General features: G+C 40.7%; 1 protein-coding gene across 1 annotated transcript in view; it reads right to left on the reverse strand.

Annotated features, from left to right (window-relative positions):
- The window catches only part of LOC122114868 (contactin-associated protein-like 3), a 165,197-nt gene that overhangs the window by 58,132 nt on the left and 93,296 nt on the right, over positions 1-13,769 (reverse strand). The window contains 2 exon segments of the mRNA XM_042688131.1: positions 311-433; positions 11,750-11,856. Of these exon segments, the coding sequence (XP_042544065.1) occupies positions 311-433; positions 11,750-11,856 (230 nt within the window).

A 13,769-nucleotide genomic window follows, 5' to 3' on the forward strand; every position in this document is an offset into this window, starting at 1 on the left:
TTTAAGGAACACGGTTTGAATTCAGCCTGCTTGACTAAAGCCATCTTAAAATGATAACCACTATGACTGTCTGAGAGTAAGCCTAGTCAGTTTTCACTGCATAGCATTCTAGTATAGTATATAGATGGATACATTGCAGTAGTATGTGGAGCTCTGCCACCTGGCATTGAAACTAGAAACAGAAATATGCCTGATTCTGATCTCAGCTCAAGATAGCCTAGATACTATGCAGCCAATAGGAAGTCATTTGCTGCTGCACACAGCATACCTTACAGGAATTTAAGTATTATAGGATAGTTTATTAGCATACCTGTCATGTTGCAGTACACCAGAGCTGGTCCCAGTGGTCCACTTCCATCTGAATCGATGTAGTAGAGTCCTGAAGAGTCTTTGCCCTGGTACTTATGGGCTTCACAAGACTGCTCATATATAGCTGTAGAGAACACCAATTATCACAGAGGGGCCACTCTGGGATGGATGGCTCCGTTATTAATTATGTAATGCCCACCTCCACCCACCCAAATGCTATATTGTTCCATCCTGAGTCACAGCTTCCCCACATCAAATCAGGCAGCTGGAGTTCTGAAGCATAGTGAGATTTTAAGAGATATCAGTGTGAATACTATAAATTTGGATCCTAGCTACTTTAGAAACTGAAAATTGTTTTCTAAACTAGAAAAACTGAGTTATTCTTAGTTCTAAATTGTAATGGCTGAATGATCTCTGATTATCTAAACCATGTAATAATTCTTAATTTTAAAAATGTATTAGCAGGGGGCTGCCGGAGCCACAGAGACACAGGGGGCTGCTTGCAGATCACCAGGTACCGGATTGCAGAACAGCGGATCGCCAGGAACAGAGAAACCTACCAGCCGGGAGTCTCCAGGAGGATCCCACCCCACCCATCACTCTCCACCGGAGCGGAGAGGCTCCATCCCACCAAAGCCGCCCGGCACCAGCAGCGCCACAAAGGGACCTGTCGCGATCGCAACGACCCGGCGGGGGGCCGCCCAACCCAGCCCGCAACCACCCCAACTGAACTCGGACTGCAACAACAACTGACGGACTGCAACAACAACTGACGACCTACAGGGTGAGTACCCATCAGGGGACAGGGAATCCATCAAGGGAGACCAGAGCTGGAGGGAATCCCCAGACCCTGACCTAGACTCCCTACCCCAACACCCGGACCACAGGACCCACTAAAACTGGGAACTGTTCGAGAGCCCCACCAGCCGGTGGAGCACACTCTGCTGGCCAGGCCAGAGCAAGAGCGCCCCGGGAAGGGAGCTTAAATGCTCAAGCCAGGAACAGTGCCCCTGGGTCAAGACTACCAACAGTAGAAGAAATTTGAACTGTGTCCTCCAGGCTGCATAACCAAGGTGGTATACACATTAGCACAGGCCTAACGAGCGCGCTCCAGGCTGGGGCCGGAACCAGGCCAGGGGACCGGCGCCTGAACAAAGCAAAAAGGGTCAGAAGTGGGGCTGTGGCTCAAATGGTAGGGTGCCAGCCCTGAGCTGAAGAGCTGAGGGACAGCACCCAAACCTAGAGTTCAAGCCCACAACCAGCCCAAAACAAACAAAAACACATCAGGAGCCCATAGCAGACTCCAGTATTTGGGAGAGTGCATCCAGAGCATCTGATCTTCCCAAGAGCACCCGCAGGAGCAAACACAAGCAGTCTAGGCTGCTCAACCCTTCCAAAGGCGGGAATTGCTACAGCAGAGAGCTGAGAATCCTAAGTGAATAGCAGCTGGAAATAGGCTCCCAACAGAATCCAGATCAGACACAGACTCTCTCTACCAATAGAGAATCAGCAACCAAGCAAAGACAGACACACCAAAACAAGATTGAAGAGCAGTCTCCTGAACCCCCATGCGAAAATCACAGAGAAAAATCACAAGGTTTACCACTACCCAGGACAGCAAGCTCACCTCAAAAGCCAGCAGCCACGCAGGGGAGAGCCCCAGTGGGAGCAAAGCAGGAATGGAAGACAAAAACTACATCCAAGGGTTGCTGGAGGCAATGACTCAAGAAATAAAGCGAGAAATGGATCAGAAATTGAAAGAGCACAAGGATGAACTATCAAAAGATATACAGGATATCAAACAAAAATTGGATGCAAAAATAGAAGCTGCACAAACCTCAGTAAGAAGTGAGATAAACGCCAAATTAGAGGTAATGCATACTGATATCACCTCATTGAGAGGTGAGATCAGTACTCTGAGAACCAACATTGAATCCATAAAGGGATCCATTTCCATCATGCAAACCACAATAGAAGCCACGGTCAACAGAGTGAATGAAATGTAAGGTAGAGTGTCAGATACAGAAGACAGAATACACCAACTGGACCAAAAAGTGACAGATATGGAAAAATCACTCAAATTAAACCAAAGGGAAATTCAAGAGCAAGCAGATAATGCTAAAAAATTTAACCTTCGCATAATCGGAGTGGACGAAGGTGAGGAATTCCAGAGCAAGGGAATGCAACACCTATTTAACAAGATAGTCAATGAAAATTTTCCCCACCTCAAAAACGACCATCTTAACTACATCACAAAAGCTTATCGAACACCCAACAAGCAAGATCCCAGGAGAAACACTTCTAGGCACATAATAGTAACAATGATGGATCTGAATAATAAGGAAACAATCCTGCATGCAGCAAAAATGAAGAAGGAGCTATACTACAACGGGAAAAAAATTAGAATCACTGCAGATCTCTCCACACAAACAATGAATGCAAGAAAAGCCTGGGAAAGCACCATACGAGCCCTGAGAGCCAATAACTGCCAACCCAGACTGATATACCCGGCAAAGCTAGCATTCACATTCGATGGAGAACTGAAAACTTTTGATAGCAAAGAAAAACTAAATGAATACATAAACATTAAGCCAGCATTACAAAGAATTCTAAGAGGGGGGACACAACCTGAAGAAAGCAACCAGGAACTGGGACCTGCCCCAAACAGGCAGTACTCAAAGTCTAACTGAGCAAGCACAGGAGGAAAGGAAAGAAGAAAAACTTAGGAAAACGGAATGGCAGGGACAACAATGCATCTCTCTATACTTTCTCTTAATATAAATGGGCTGAATTCGCCAATTAAAAGAAAACGAACTGAGGACTGGATCAGAAAACAAGACCCATCCATCTGTTGCCTTCAGGAGACCCACCTCTCAGCCAAACATACAAACAAACTCAGAGTGAAGGGGTGGAAAAGGATCTACCAATCAAATTCCCCCAATAAGAAAGCAGGTGTAGCTATCCTGATATCTGACAAAATAAACTTTTCATTAAAATCAGTACAGAAAGACAAGGACGGACATTACATATTAATAAAGGGAACAATCCAAGAGGAGGATATAACCATCATCAACTTATATGCCCCAAATATCGGTGCACCCAGATATGTTAAACAAATGCTCTCAAACTTACAGAATAAAATAGATCCCAATACGATAATACTAGGAGACTTTAACACGCCACTCTCACCAAAGGACAGGTCTACCAACCAGAGGATTGGCAAAGAAGCTACCGAATTAAGTGAGGCCATACTTCAAGCGGAATTAACTGACATCTACCGAGTATTTCACCCTAAAACAACACAGTACACATTCTTCTCAGCAGCTCATGGAACTTTCTCCAAAATAGACCATATCATAGTTCATTCAAGGAACTTAAGCAAATACAAAGGGATCGACATAATCCCCTGTATCCTATCTGACCACAGTGGAATCAAGCTAGCTCTCAATAACAAAGCATACCGCAGAAATTTCTCTAATACATGGAAATTGAACAGCACACTCCTTAACAAGGCCTGGGTAACAGAAGAGATCAGAGAAGAAATAAAGCATTTCCTAGAACTCAATGAAAATGAAAACACCTCACAAAGAAACTTGTGGGACACAGCAAAAGCAGTCCTGAGGGGCAAATTTATTGCCCTCAGTGCCCACATCAAGAGAATGGAGACAGACCAAGTAAATAATCTCATGTTGCAACTAAAACAGCTAGAAAAACAAGAAAAAATGGGACCTAAAGCTACTAGACGAAGCCAGATAACCAAATTGAGAGCAGAGATTAACCAATTAGAAAATCAGAAAACCATAACCAAAATAAACCAAACAAAAAGCTGGTTCTTTGAAAAAATAAACAAAATTGATGGCCCGTTGGCAAGATTAATTAAAAAAAGAAGAGAGGAAACCCATATTAATAGGATTAGGGATGCCACGGGAAACATCACAACACGTACCCAAGATATCCAAACAATTCTAACAGACTACTTTCAAAAGCTATACTCTCTAAAGGAAGAAAATCTGGCGGAAATGGATGCATTTTTAGAGAAATACAAGTTACCCAAACTGAGCAAAGAAGAAGTTAACCAATTAAATAAGCCAATATCCTATAATGAGATACAGGAAGCTATCAAAAGTCTTCCAACAAAAAAAAGCCCAGGACCAGATGGATTCACAGCAGAATTCTATAAGACCTTTAAAGAAGAACTAATACCCATACTCCTCAAGCTCTTCAGAGAAACAGAGAAGGAGGGAGCTATCCCAAACTCATTCTACGAAGCCAATATCACACTCATCCCCAAACCAGGCAAAGACCCAACCAAAAAGTAGAATTACAGGCCAATCTCCTTGATGAACACAGATGCAAAGATCCTTAACAAGATTCTAGCTAACAGAATCCAGAAACACATTAAAAAAATAATACACTATGATCAGGTAGGCTTCATCCCAGAGACACAGGGATGGTTTAACATACGTAAGTCAATAAATGTAATCCAGCATATCAACAGAGCCAAGGTCAAGAATCACATGATTATCGCCACAGATGCAGAAAAGGCCTTTGATAAAATTCAACATTCATTCATGCTAAAAGCTCTGGAGAAAATAGGAATAGAAGGAACATTTCTAAAAACAATAAAAGCCATTTATGACAGACCAATAGCCAATATTATACTTAATGGGGAAAAGCTACAACCAATCCTCCTAAAAACAGGAACAAGGCAAGGATGTCCACTGTCTCCACTCCTCTTCAACATAGTCCTAGAACCCTTAGCCAGGGCAATAAGGCAAGAAAAAGACATTAAAGGGATCCGCATAGGGAAAGAAGAAGTGAAACTATCCCTTTTTGCAGACGACATGATACTATACCTCCACGATCCCAAAAACTCCATCCCCAAACTTTTAGAAATCATAAGTCACTTCGGCAAAATAGCAGGATACAAAATAAACCCACAAAAATCAGTTGCCTTCCTATACACTGATAACGCACAGGAAGAGAGGGAAATAAAGGGAGCAACCCCATTCACAATAACCTCCCAAAAAATAAAATATTTAGGAATTAACCTAACCAAAGATGTAAAAGAACTATTTAATGAGAACTATAAAAAGTTAAAGAAAGAAATTGCAGAAGACACTAGGAAATGGAAAGACCTCCCATGCTCCTGGATAGGCCGACTTAATATAGTAAAGATGGTGATACTTCCAAAATTAATATACAAATTCAATGCAATTCCTATTAAAATCCCAATGACATACACCACTGAAATACAGAAAACAGTCCAAAAATTTATATGGAACAACAAAAGACCTAGAATAGCCAAAACAATTCTAGGGGATAAAGACAATATGGGAGGGCTATCCATGCCGAACTTCAAACTCTACTACAGAGCTATAATCACAAAGACAGCATGGTACTGGCACAAAAACAGACCCGAAGACCAATGGAACAGAATAGAAGATCCAGATATAAATCCACAGGCCTACAGCCAGCTGATATTCGACAAAGGAGCCAAAGACATACAATGGAAGAAACACAGCCTCTTCAACCGCTGGTGCTGGGAAAACTGGGCAGCCACATGCAGAAAACTAAAAGTGGACCCCAGCCTATCACCATGCACCAACATCAACTCAAAATGGATTAAAGACCTTAACATTAAACCTGAATCTCTGAAACTACTGCAGGACAGAGTAGGAGAGACACTTGAACTAATAGGCACAGGAAGGAACTTCCTGAACAGAGTCCCAGGGTCACAACAAGTTGGAGAGAGACTCGACAAATGGGACTACCTTAAAATAAAAAGCTTCTGCACAGCTAAAACTATCGCAACTAAGCTAGAAAGACAACCAACTAATTGGGAAAAAATATTTACCAGCAATATATCAGACAAGGGGTTAACATCCTGTATATACAGGGAACTCAAGAAACTAATCCCTCCCAAACCTAACAAACCAATTACTAAATGGGCAAGGGAACTAAAGAGGGACTTCTCAAATGAAGAAATAAAAATGGCAAAGAAACACATGAGGAAATGTTCATCATCCCTGGTGGTGAAGGAAATGCAAATAAAGACAACCCTGAGATACCACCTTACCCCAGTCAGAATGTCCCACATCCACAAATCAGCCAACGACAAATGCTGGAGGGGATGTGGAGAAAGAGGAACCCTATTACACTGCTGGTGGGAATGTACACTTATACAACCACTTTGGAAAGCAGTCTGGAGGGTCCTTAGAAAGCTAAAGATTGACCTCCCTTACGACCCAGTCATACCACTTCTAGGCATCTACCCTGAACAACAGGAACCAATATACAAGGACACGTGCACCTCCATGTTTATTGCAGCACTGTTCGCAATAGCTAGGATATGGAAACAACCTAGGTGCCCCACCACAGATGAATGGATCCAAAAATTGTGGTATCTATACACAATGGAATATTATGCAGCCATTAGAAATGACAAAATAATGGCATTTGCAGGGAAATGGATGGAGCTAGAAGGAATCATGTTGAGCGAGGTAAGCCAAGAACGAAGAGACAAACGGTACATGGTCTCCCTCATAAGTGGATGCTAAATCCAAAAGGTTAGTGATACGACAAAACTAACAGGACTTAAGAAACAAAGAACTCCCGCTCATCTGGTTGAACCACTACTAAATATCCTCATGCTGCTGATCACAAATATGGTATATAACATGTGAACACTGTTATATATTACAGACTGTGGTAGACAATTTGCTCCAGGGAAGTTAGAATGAACTTGTGACTTTGAAATTATGTAATCATTTAATCACAATCAAAAAAAAAAAAAAAAAAAAAAAAAGAACCTGGGGAAGGGAGGGAGGGAGGGGATGGTAGGGGGAAAACAATGGAGGGGGTAACAATGTTCAAGAGGAAGTGTACTCATAACCTCACTCATGTAACTGTGACCCTCTGTATAGTAGCTTTACAATAAAAAAAAAAAAATGTATTAGCAGGGGCTGGGAAGGTGGCTCAGTGGTAGAGCACGTGCCTTGCATGCCTGAGGCCCTGGGTTCAATTCCTCAGCACCACATAAGCAAAAAGAAAAAAGCCGGAAGTGGCGCTGTGGCTCAAGTGGTAGAGCGCTCGCCTTGAGCTGAAGAGCTGAGGGACAGCGCCCAGGCCCAGAGTTCAGGCCCCACGACCGGACCCAAAAAAAAAAAAAAAAGAAAAAAAAAAAAAATGTATTAGCAACAAGATTATCAATGAAGCTTTCCCCCATCTTAAAAAAGAACATCTCACCTACATAACAGAAGCATGTAGAACACCTAACAAGAGGGATCCCAAGAGAAACACTTCTAGACACATTATAGTTAAAATGATAGATCTGAATAATAATGAAACAATCTTGCATGCAGTAAAAATGAAGAAGGAGCTATACTACAATGGGAAACAAATTAGAATCACTGCAGATCTCTCCACACAGACATTGAATGCAAGAAAGGCCTGGGAAAGTACCATCTAAGCCCTGAGAACCAATAACTGCCAGCCCAGACTGATATACCTGGCAAAGCTAACATTCACATTCGATGGAGAATTGAAAATTTTGAATAGTAAAGAAAAACTAAATGAATTAATAAACAATAAGCCAGCATTACAAAGAATACTAAGAGAGGGAACACAACCTCAAGAAAGCAACCAGGAACAGGGACCTGCACCAGACAGGTATTAATAGAAGTGTAACTTAGTAAGCACAGGAGGAAAGGAAAGAAGAAAAACTTAGGAAAACAGGGAATGACAGAGACCATAATGCATCTCTATATAATATCCTTAAATATTAACAGTCTTAATTCAGCAATCAAAAGAAAAAGAACTGCAGATTGGATCAGAAACATGACCCATCCATCTGTTGCCTTCAGGAGACCCACCTCTCAGCCAAACATACAAACAAACTCAGAGTGAAGGGCTGGAAAAGGATCTAACAATCAAATGTCCCCAGTAAGAAAGCAGGAGTAGCTATCCTGATATCTGACAAAATAAACTTTTCATTAAAATCAATACAAAAAGACAAGGAAGGACATTACATATTAACACAGGAACAATAAAAGAGGAGATATTACCATTATCAACTTATACTCCCCAAACATTGGAGCTCCCAAATATGTCAAGAAAATACTCTCAAACTTACAGAATAAAATAGATGCCAATATGATAATACTAGGAGACTTTAACACCCCACTCTCATCAAAGGACAAGTCTACTAACCAGAGGATTGGCAAGGAAAAAAATTAGAGAAGACACTAGGAAATGGAAAGACCTTCCATGCTCTTGAATAGTCAGACTTAATATAGTGAAAATGGCAATACTGCCAAAATTAATATAAAAATTGAATGCAATTCCTATTAAAATCCCAATGATGTATATTTCTGAAATACAGAAAACAGTCCAAAAATTCATATGGAACAACAAAAGACCTAGAATAGCCAAAACAATTCTAGGCAAAAAAAGACAACATGGGAGGGATCTCGATGCCAGACTTCAACCTCTACTATAGAGCCATAATAACAAAGACAGCATGGTACTGGAACAAAAATAGACCTGAAGACCAATGGAATAAAATAGAAGATCCAGAAATAAAACCACACACCTACAGGCAGCTGATATTTGACAAAGGAGCCAAAGACAAACGCCTGCTCACCCAGCTTGGTCACCTGCACAGCCTTGTGGAAAGCCATGAAGAAGGCCTCGGTCACTCAGCACTCATGGCAGTCCATGAAGGACCGCTACCTGAAGCCCCTGTGGGGCTGCAACATTGAGATACCACCTCACCCCAGTTAGAATGGCTAGAATCAAGAACTCTAATAACAACAGATGCTGGAGGGGATGTGGACAGAAGCGAACCTTACTTCATTGTTGGTGGGAGTGTAAACTTGTTCAACCACTTTGGAAAGTAGTATGGAGATTCTTGAAAAGAGTCCACATAGAGCTCCCCTATGACCCAGCAATCCCACTTTTGGGCATTTACCCAAATGTTTACAAACAAGACCACACTAAAGCTACCAGCACAACTATGTTTATTGCACCATTATTTACTATAGCTAAGATATGGAACCAACCCACATGCCCCTCAGTAGATGAATGGATCAAGAAAATGTGGTATATTTACACAATGGAATTCTATGCCTCCATCAGAAAGAATGACATTGCCCCATTTGTTAGGAAATGGAAAGACTTGGAAAAAATTATATTAAGTGAAGTAAGCCAGGCCCAAAGAAACATAGGTCCCATGGTTTCCCTTATTTGCAATATCTAGTATATGTCTGAGTCAAGCAGAAAAGGTCAGATAAGCTGATGTTAGGGAAATGAACCCTAAGAGATGTATTCAAATGTTTTTTTTCTTTCATGCGCTTGTTTCTAACATATTTATAAGATGATTTCTTTGTTGCTTTGTATGACCCTCCCCCACAGTATAACTCCTGCTTTCATTGTATTTGATGTTGTTATAATTTGTGGATGGGAAGGGAAAAATAAATCATTAAATAGATATACAGGTGGACTCATTGCAACAATGAGATGTACAAGTCATTATGTCGAAAAACGAACTTTACAGTTTTGGCTGGGGGTGGGCAATTGGAAGGAATGAGAAAGGGAAACAAAGGAGGAGGCAACAATGCTTGATAAGAAATGTACTCATTACCTTTCCCATGAAATTGTAACCCCTCTGTATGGTATTTTCACAATAAAGAAATTATCTTGAAAAAAAAGACTCATTCATTAATGGTTAATATTCAGAAGGTATCTTCCTTGACTAAAGCACTTTACTAGGTGTAATGGTAGCAGTACTAAGTACAAGAGACCACCACAACCTTATTTCTTGGAGTTCAGCCAAATCCTTGCCCTAAGGTTTCTGAGAAGTCTAGTGTCTTCCAAAGTAGGAGTTACATGGCAAATTCTGACTGGGAATAGAGGAGAGCTGCTCATGGTGTGTTTAGTGGACGAGTCACTCCCTCTTCTCTGCCAAGGGCTTCTCGTGGAACTCACACCACTGGAGACGCTGGGAAGTTTTCACAACACCCATTCTAGCATCTCTGGGATCCTTTCCAGAAAATATATATTTATGACAATCCATGCTCTGCTTTGTCTTCAGTTTATGTGTACTAGAATAATTTACATGGAAGACTTCTTGAAAGGGCAATAAGCTTCCCCAAGAGAAGAAACTAAAGAAAGCAGACACGAAAAGGCAAGTTCTTCCTCCAAAGATGAGGGGAGAGAAAAGGTGCTGGGAGCCAGGGGAGAGAAGGCACTCAGAAGCATCAGCAATTATGTACCAAAAAAAATAAAACCAAAACACTAAGGCTGATCATTAGGAAACCAGGATTTCCATGTCACATTGCTCGTATTTGCTAGTGTCTCATCCTGAACAAAGTCTGACCAGAAACCAGCATGATCCCTGACAGGCCTGGCCCTGGAGCCAGGGCCTTTGTGATCACAGCTGTGACACCCAGAGCGGCATCCTCAGCCTCCTGCCTCTCTTTCCTCAAGCTCAGTGTAGCTGGTAACTCTTCTCTCCACGAGTTTTAAGGAATTATGGAATTAAAACATGCAAAGGACTAGAATCTTGCAGACATGCTGAAAATTCTCAGTTTATGCTAATTCTTCTCATCACTAGCAACACCTAGGTTAAACAGGACCAGAAAGTTTATCTGGTTTTTTGCTATCTAGAACTGCTACCATGATAGCATCCCCATTTTGCTTCCTCTGAGATGATCAAGAATCTGGCTGCTCACACATCATTTTACTTTGGAAAACAAAAATTCAGAACTAAATGTGTCCCCAGTTGGGGAAACAGAAAAACAAAAGAGAATGAATCATCTTTGTCCTTTAGTAATTTTTTTTGGCCATAGTTTATTTCCCCTTCACCTGTTCCTTTTCTTTCTTTGGCATTCTATATTTGATATTATAATTATTGTGAGCTGCTTTAACATCATTTGGAAATAAAATTAGTTTAAAAGTATGCCAGGCAAAGATGAGTCTCTAGCTGGGCACTGGTGGCTCATGACCATAATTCTAGCTACTCAGGAGGCCGAGATATGAGAATCATAGTTCCAAGCCAGCTCTGGCAGACAAATCCTTAAGGCTTTTATTTCCAGCAAAATCCAGAAGTAGAAATGTGACTCAAGTGGCAGAATCCCAGCTGACTGAGTAAGAAATGGAGGCCCAGATTGCAATCCTTAGTTCCAGCACAAAAATAGATGGTGGGAGAAAAGAGTGAAAGAAAGGGGAGAAGGAAAGAAGGAGGGAGAGAAAAGAAAGAAATAAGTAAAGAAGGAAGGAAGGAAAGGAGGAACGAAGGAAGGTTAGTCTTTAAAATTCCATATTCTCTTGTTTCTTGCCACTGAGTTAAAAAGACAGACATGTGTACAAAATAATGACAGGGAACTGGAACTCCACAGGATCAGGACAGCAAGGAGAGCCAGCAACGTGTGCAGCTTACAGGAATGGCAGGTAGCTCCTGTGTAGCCAGTATCGGTGCAGTCACAGGAGAAGGCAGCCCACGTCTGGGAACATTTACCCCCATGTTCACAATAGCTGGGGAAACACCTAAAGGAAGACAGAGAAACATTGGTGTTTCCCAAATGCAGTCACTATAAAATGTGCTTGTCGTGCTGTTTTGTTACAGGAGAGATGAAGGACAACAGTGAATAGAAACACCCCAATAGGACAGGGGAAGTTGGCTCTGCCCTTTGGTCTATGAATGGAACACAAACAAGGTTAAAAAGCCTGGTTAAGTGCAACATTTGTGACAATACTTGTACTTATATTAGCTCTATACATTTTTCACAGGTTGACGGCATATATACGACTAGGAATATCAATAACTTGCAATGACCTCAGATAGACACACAATTGTTTCCCTCCTACCATATGTTCTTGTCATATGATAGTGCGAACCTCACAAGTCCAGCACCAGCACCTCCACAAGAACATGGGCTGTGACCAGCTTTGACCAATAGGGCATTGTAACAACAAGAACAACAACACAGTTTTTAGTAAAAGGACAAGGTTCTTTTCTAAAACACAAATATGCTTTTGGTACATATGATTAATGAAATTACTTTGCTTAGAAGCACTGTAATCTGTTATATATGTTTCCTCATTCCTCAGAACTTCCCAGACTACTGGCTTTCATTCTTATCATGTCTATCAGTATTTTAATTCACACAAATTCATTAAGATAAATTCAGCCTTGTCCACAAGTCTGAAACAATTTAAATGATTTGGATTGATCCTATTCCTTTTGTTCCAATTCATCTTCAAATGGCTTTCACAACAACTGTTAGTTTAAAAAAAAACAACTGAAATTCATCACATCACATATAATTAAACATTGAACAACCAAATTTACATTGATACAGGACAAAAAGGCTGCTCTATTGCTCACAAATACAATTGTGTGAGCGCCCACGTGATCCATAAGCAAGCACACAGTTAACAGAAAATTCATGTGATTCTAAAATTTTATTCAAAACAAGAGATTCACAGGAGCAAGCAAATGCTAGTGGAGGATGACTGCCATGGGGCAAAGCTATTTAGGAAGCTCCATTCTGTTCTGTGCTGCTGCTCAAGGACTAGTCAGTGGGTCACAGATACATCAAAACAAAAGAAAACAACAAATATCAGGGGAATGCAGGTATCATTGGGGAAAGGACCAGCTAGCCAGTTGTAACTTCTTCCCTCTAATATTGTACAGAGCAATATTGTACAAAGCAACTGTACCATTGAAATTGTTGTAGCATGTAATCAAAGCACTACCTATACTTTGTTCTTTGAAAATTATATATGTGTGTATGTATGTATATATGCATGTGTGCATATATATGTGTGTGTGTATACATGTGTACATGTAGATGTATATATGTGTATACATATATATGTATATAAACATGGAAAATCTCAGCTACCAATAATAACTAGAAATGGTGAACGTTTTACTTATTATGTATTAGATTTTGAAACCAGAAAATGCTTATTTTAAATTAGTTACTGGTTTTAGAAAGATTGTCAGTTTTAAAATGGCCAAGGTTGAAAGGATATTAAAAATCTTTATATGAGACTCAGCTTGGCCATAAGGTACATGATGAATCATGGCCAACTTAGCTAAAGAGTGAACACTAAGCACACAGCACTCATGCCTCCTTAGTCATTCTATTAGCATAGCTGTGAATGGAGCAGAAAAAATAAAACAAAACAAAATAGCACAGAGAAACAGAGAAAGCCTCTTAGCTCCAGTAATTTAATCATTTTTAGTTCTAGCCTAGCTTAGTTGTTCTCTGTAATTACTCTATCCCTTCTACACTGAAGACTCAGTGAACATCCATTTTTCTAACCTGTTCTGTGTAATGCAACTGTTAGATGCCTTAACTTGTCAGTATTGATTTGCATCAGTAAATACACAGAATGGCCAGCATTTTACAAAAACTAAGTTGCTTAAAGGCATAGTAAAGGAAAATTCA

Source organism: Dipodomys spectabilis, unplaced genomic scaffold (genome assembly GCF_019054845.1).
Source record: "Dipodomys spectabilis isolate Male_0828 unplaced genomic scaffold, ASM1905484v1 ptg000112l, whole genome shotgun sequence".
Lineage (NCBI taxonomy): Eukaryota > Metazoa > Chordata > Mammalia > Rodentia > Heteromyidae > Dipodomys > Dipodomys spectabilis.